This window comes from Chiloscyllium plagiosum, chromosome 6 (genome assembly GCF_004010195.1).
Source record: "Chiloscyllium plagiosum isolate BGI_BamShark_2017 chromosome 6, ASM401019v2, whole genome shotgun sequence".
NCBI lineage: Eukaryota > Metazoa > Chordata > Chondrichthyes > Orectolobiformes > Hemiscylliidae > Chiloscyllium > Chiloscyllium plagiosum.
The window spans coordinates 113,314,657-113,321,462 of record NC_057715.1 but is presented as its reverse complement, the minus strand read 5'-3'; the positions used below and the strand labels follow the sequence as shown (position 1 = coordinate 113,321,462).

At 45.5% G+C, this 6,806-nt stretch overlaps 1 protein-coding gene across 2 annotated transcripts in view; it reads right to left on the bottom strand.

Annotated features, from left to right (window-relative positions):
• Positions 1-2,154: 2,154 nt before the first annotated feature.
• The window catches only part of gucy2f (guanylate cyclase 2F, retinal), an 83,714-nt gene continuing 79,062 nt past the window's right edge, over positions 2,155-6,806 (bottom strand). For both annotated transcript variants that reach the window (XM_043692449.1, XM_043692450.1), the window contains one exon: positions 2,155-2,789. In XM_043692449.1, coding sequence (XP_043548384.1) covers positions 2,705-2,789 — 85 coding nt within the window. In that variant the 3' untranslated portion in view covers positions 2,155-2,704. The remainder of the gene's footprint in view (positions 2,790-6,806) is intronic.

Sequence of the window (6,806 nt, the reverse complement as noted above, 5' to 3'; positions counted from 1 at the left end):
TCCCTGCCTCTATTCCTGATGAAGGGGTCTTGCCTGAAATGCTGATTTTCCTGCTCATTAAAGATGTTACCTAGTGTGGTGATGAAAATGAAAATTAACCTTCCAGCTCAACGAGCAAACCAACATACAGAATTTACCAGGATGTTGCCAGGACTGGAGAGATTACGTTATAAGGAAAGGCTGGATTGGCTGGGCCTTGTTTCACTGGAGCATAGGAGGTTGAGGGGTGACTGTATAGAGGTTATAAAATCATGAGGGGTATAGTCAAGGTGAACAGCTTTTGCCTTTTCCGTAGGGTAGGGGATTTCAAGACGAGGAATGAACTGTTAGAGGAAGTGATGGAGAGGGATACAGTTATAACATTTAAAGACATTTGAATAAGTACATGAATAAGAAATGTTTGGAGGGATATGGGCCAAGCATCGGGAGGTGAGACTGGTTTAGTTTGAGATTACGTTTGGTGTGGACTGGTTGGACTAAAGGGTCTGTTTCTGTGCTGTATCACTCTATGACCGTATGATACAGTGGTGAGGGTGCTACAGTGTAAGGCATAGCTGACACCCAAGTATTGAGTGTTTTGTATTTTGTTTAAGGGGAGGCAATGGTGCAGTGGTATTATTACTGGGCTGTTAATCCCGAGACCCAGGTAATATTCTGAGGGCCTGGGTTCAAATCCTGCCATAGGTTCAAATCCTGGGTTCAAAATCTGGAATTGAGTCTAATGCTGACCGTGAATTGATTGTCAGGGAAAACCCATCTGTTTCACTGATGCCCTTCAGGGAAGGAAACTGTCATCCTTACCTGGTCTGGCCTACATGTGACTCTAGACCCACAGCAATGTGGTTGATTCTTAAATACCCTCTGGGCAATTAGGGAGGGGCAATAAATGCTGGCCTCAGCAGTGATGCCCTCATTCTGTGAATGAATACAAAAAACTAAGAAACTAACATCAATACTTCCTTCAGAAAGAATGGAGAAATGTTTTAGTATTTCCAAATAGATAGCAAAACATGTAGAGGTTCAAAAGAGTCTATATTACTGTAAACTGTACAAAGGACCACCCAGTCTATTGTGCTTCCTCTCTCTAATTCATTAAGTTCAGATGTAAAGAGTGCAATCTCCAAATGTGCACGTGTTTCATGAAGTAAGAACATAACCTCATAGATTGTATTCTAAACTCACCCATCTTGAGTGATACTTTATTGGCTAAAAATATATACATATATTTTCCTTTTGTAACCCATCTTCCCCATTTTTCCTCCATTCTTGAGCAGGTAATCTTATATTCGATATCGTTCGTCAATTAGGAAGGAGCGTACACCATCATTTCTCTCCCCTACCGTCCCCTGACTTCTCCCAGTCTTCTTTCTCCTCACTCGCACCCCGAGCCTGGTGTGTCAATACCAGTTTTAAAAGGAGTTAACAAGCCTGCCCTAATGCCAGCCCCTCTCTTATTCCGCATTTGGGGAAGAAACATCTCACCTCATTCCACCTCGCCGTCTTACTGCACAACTCCAATGCACCTTGTTGGGTAAATCCCAAATTTGGAAAGAGAGGGGTGTGAGGGGGAGTCATGGACTTGAAGTGCCCATGGTCCACTGCTCCCCTGAAACAGCAGGACAATCTGCCTCATGCTGACGTGCAGTGTAGCGTACCCATGGGAAATCTGGCATAGCCAAAGCTAGGGCGTTGCTGTAAGACTGGCTATTTACTCAGCTTCCAGTTCAGAATCTGGATTAGTGGGGCTGGAAGAGCACAGCAGTTCAGGCAGCATCCAAGGAACAGCGAAATCGACGTTTCGGGCAAAAGCCCTTCATCAGGAATAAAGGCAGAGAGCCTGAAGCGCGGAGAGATAAGCTAGAGGAGGGTGCGGGTGGGGAGAAAGTAGCATAGAGTACAATAGGTGAGTGGGGGAGGGGATGAAGGTGATAGGTCAGGGAGGAGAGGGTGGAGTGGATAGGTGGAAAAGGAGGTAGGCAGGTAGGACAAGTCATGGGGACAGTGCTGAGCTGGAAGTTTGGAACTAAGGTGAGGTGGGGGAAGGGGAAATGAGGAAACTGTTGAACAGGAGCTTGTGTGAAAGTTACTTTGGGTTGTTCTTTAGGGTGCTGATGGGTGAGTGAGGTGTGGGGTGAGGAGGTGAAGGCTTTCCCATTGCTCAGATCACATTCTACAAGTGACTTTCATTGTTTCTCCAGCATATTCTGTCCATAAATGGTAGAAGGATACATAGGTGGACCTTTGACCGAACTGGGACTGGCCAGTCGGTCATTTCCCATTCTTTTTCTTTTCACCTCAGCAGACAAAACAAGGGTACACCGTCCACAGATACATAGCAATTAGAAAGTCTCAGGATAAGGAACTTAAAAGCTGGACAGGTATAATGTTTGGAAACAGAACTACTGTGGAGTATATTTGCTAACCAGACTTGAAACCTGTGTAGCAGTGCAGCTTCTTTAAACCTGCCACTGTCCAATGGCATGGAGCAATTTAAGAGATACATGACCTCTGTTCCTCCCCCTGCCCTTTAAATAGAAGAGCTGCTGTGCTGGGTGGAACAGAATTAAAGAGATCTGCTTCGATCTCATTATAGCGATGAGCTTCCAAGAGATTGAGCTGAGCTTCTTCAAAAAGCCCTTGGCTTTGACAGCGAAGGTGATTCCAACTGGGCAGTGCTCTCACTTTAACACCTCGCTCTCCTTGTTCAAGCCCTGTGTTTGTCAGCCTTCCTGTTTACTTTCCTGAACATCATCGTAATTTCTTCTGTCACCGTCTTTTGCCAGTCTTCCCTGTGGAAAGAATCAAAGGGGAGAAGGAAGTGAAACCGAGAAAGCAGACACTACAGAAACCAAGGCACCATACCTCACCGAGACCGTAAACCGGAATTAAAACAGAACATACTGGGAATACTCAGCAGGTTTGTGGAGAGAGAAACAGGACTGGCATTCCTGGATAAATACTAGCAAGCACCTCCGCAATGATCAAACTAACTTCCCAGTCCTGACCCAAAAAGTTGACCTTCCTGCTCCCCCAGTACTATCTGACTTGCTGTGCCTTTCCAGCTCCACATTTTATCGACTCTAACCTACCAGTACTTTTGGCTTTTCCCTCAATCCCTTTGACTGGGACTCTGAAGGGACTACCCATTCCATACCCTGCCTTTCTGCCCTGACCCCTTCTCTCCCCTCTCAGTGTACCCAGCTTCCTCAGTTCGATGGATCATCTTCCAGTATTCCGACTACCTCCCATCATGATGTTGCCACTCGGCATGCCCATTCCTTTCCCTTTCAGCATGTTGCTGGGACCATCCCAACAGCCCAGCTCACTTCTCAATCACCTTTACCTTTCCCCAGCAGCCACCTATGGAAGCAGAGCAGTCTCAATACTTGCCCTTTCAGTCCCTCCCTCCCTACCATGCAGGTCCTTCATGGTAATACAAGTAACCTCTCTCAATGTAATATCCTGTCCTTACTGCATGTGGTGAAAATGTGTTGCTGGAAAAGCGCAGCAGGTCAGGCAGCATCCAAGGAACAGGAGAATCGACGTTTCGGGCATGTGGGGTAATCTCCTGGACAAGAGGGGGGGGTGGTGCCCAAGCGCAGATCGGATGATTAGCCCACCAGACTTCCCCCAAGATTCCTGTTACTCACCTTTTAAATTATTCATTCCAAACTCACACTGACCTCCTTGTCCTTAGATGGCTCATGCAGTGAGGAGGAGGCGGTTTTGGAAAGGCTGCCGGAACTGAAAGTTGAGACATCAGCAGGACCACAGCTCAGGGCAGCAAAGGAGTGGAGGGGGTTGTATATCTGGTCCAGCAATTTCAGTCCCTACCCCTAACCAGGCTAGGTTGAGATGAATCCAAAGATCGTGAGGGAATTATAACTGGAAATTACTGAGGCAGTGGCTGTAATCCTTCAGTCCTCCATGGACACAAGGGCACAGAATTGCAAATGTTCCCATTCCAAATTCCAAACATTGCCACCTTGTTTAAAAAAAAGGTGTAAAGGTAAACCCAGTTTAACTCGGGCACTGAGGATGCCACTAGCATTGGGAATCTAGTGATTGTAATTTGGATTCATTGAGGAAAAGGAAAGCAAACGTGAAGACTTTAGGGACAAAAATGGGTTTAACTCACTTTTAAATGAGGTAGCAGAGAAGGTTGATGAGGGTTTGACAAAGAGTACTTTGGCCACAGAACATGTTTGCTAGTGATAATGGCTTGGTTGAGCACCTCCTGCTGGTGGGTTTAAAAGTGGGGGAGGTAAGGAGCCAGTCCAGCAGGTGACCTATCTGCACCTATCTCTGAGCTGTCAGAAATTCAACAGCGGATAACTTTTAGGGAGCGATATGGACTCCCTGCTGTAGGAAAAATGTTGTGAAGCTTGAATGAGTTCAGAAAAGGTTTCCAAGGATGTTACCAGGGTTGGAGGATTTGAGCTACAGGGAGACGCTGAATAGGCTGGGGCTGTTTTCCCCGGAGTGTCAGAGGCTGAGGGGTGACCTTGTTGATGGTTTATAAAATCAAGAGGAGCGTGGATAGGGTAAATAGACAAGGTCTTTTCCCCAGGGTAGGGGAGTCCAAAACTAGAAAGTATAGGTTTAAGGTGAGAAGGGAAAGATTTAAAAGGGACTGAAGGGGCAACGTTTTCACACAGAGGGTGGTGTGTGTATGGAATGAGCTGCCAGAGGAAGTGGTGGAGGCTGGTACAATTACAACATTTACAAGACATCTGGATGGGTATATGAATAGGAAGGGTTTAGAGGGATATGGGTCAAGTGCTGGCAAATGGGACTAGTGAGATTGGTGTGTCTGATCAGCATGAACTAGTTGGACTGAAGGGTCTGTTTCTGTGTTGTATAGCTCTATAATACCATGAGCCAAACCTTTTTCAGCATGTCACTATCGGAGCCTGTTCATAAGCAGAGTAAAACATCCTGCAAAATAATAGGTGAGCTTTCTTCCTTTGGAGAGTAAAAGCTGAGAAGGTTTATTAGAATTAAAACTCCAGCACACTATTCCCTTTCATGTCCTTGATACGTCTCTCAGGAGCTGTGTCAATCCACCACCAAAAGTTTTGCAAGTCAAAAATTCAACAGGCCTTAGGAAGGTGTATGTCAGCAGAACAACAGTGCATTTGGTTGAGAACATTTGGAATGCTGCACAGACATTTTACGATCAGTCCATGCCTCTGAACCCTCTGCACTTTCATGGAGGTGCTGGTTGTTACAAGGTAATAAAACCCTTTTGAGAGAGATGCCACTTTTGGGTGTTATATATAAATACAAATCTCCCACTGTCAATATCCTGGGGGCTATTATTGACCAGAAATTCAACTGGAATCACCACATAAACACATTGGCTACAAGAGCAGGTCAGAGATTAGGAATACTGCAGCGAGTAATTCACCTCCTCATTCTCAAAGCCTATCCACGATCCACAAAGCACGTCAGGAGTGTGATGGAATACTCCCCACTTGTCTGGATGAATTCAGCTCCAACAACACTCAAGAAACTTGACACCATTCAGGATGAAGCAGCCCACTTGATTGGCACCACATCCACAAGCATCTACTCCCTCCACCACCGGTGCTCAGTAAATAGCTTGTGTACTACCTCCAAGATGCACTGCAGAAATTCACCAAAGATCTTTAGAGAGCATCTTCCAAACCCATGGTCCATTTACATCTAGAAGGACAAAGGCAGCAATGCAGGGGACCACCACCCTGTGAAAGTTCCCCTCCGAGCCACTCACCATCCTGACTTGGAATTATGTTGCCATTCTTTCAATGTTGCTGGGTCAAAATCCTGGAATTCCCTCCCTTATGGCATTGTGCGTCAACCCACAGCACATGGACCACAGTGGTCCAAGAAGGCAGCTCACCACCACCTTCTCAAGGGCAACTAGAGACATGCAGTAAATGCTGGCCCAGCCAGTGACATCCACATCCCACCGAAGAATAAAAGAAATTTATACACTTCACATAGCACGGGACAGAAAGAGAAATGAAACCAGAATTAAGCAAAAGCTCTCCCATCACTACCACAAAACATCACTGTTCAAAGAGGAAGGAAAGGAAATGCAATGCAAACCAAAGAAAATTCCATCATACACATTGCAAACATTCACATGCACCAGCATCACACTACCTCAGTTACTCCTTCGCTGGAAAGAGCTGCTGTGCTTTTAACCTTCTGACCTCTCCAATCTCATCCAGTTGCAAACCGTGCCCATTAATTCTGTGGAAGATATTTAGACAGCTGCAATATCTCTATGACTCTATGACTCTTGTGTACTTGGGTCCAAACATGGGACTCCCACCCGGTGTATGGATCCACCAGAGTAAGCCAGTCGTAACCGCTGTCGTGCCCACATCTCTGCTTTGCTCATGTCTCAAACTTTGCCCCTTCTGATGCCCTCTCAACCGCCAAAGCTGAGAATTATGGGTTTGAAGTCCCAATCTAGGGTTCAAGCACCTTATAGAGGCTGGCATTCCATTGTCATGCTGAGGGAGTGCTGCATTGTCTGAAGAACAGTCAGTGAGATGGAATGTTATTGGTATTGATCGTTGTTAATACATCTTTTGGATGAGTTATTGGTATGACTTAGAAAGAAAACAGCAAGATAGTTATCCCCACTATCTTGGCAAATAATTATCCCTCAACCAACATAACCAAACAATACCAAGATCTCATCCTTTATCACAGTGTTTTTAGTGGGAGCTTGCTGTGTGCATATCTGTTGCATTTCCTACATTACAGTGATCACACTTTAAAAATTGTCTATTGGCTAGTCTTCAGGTATT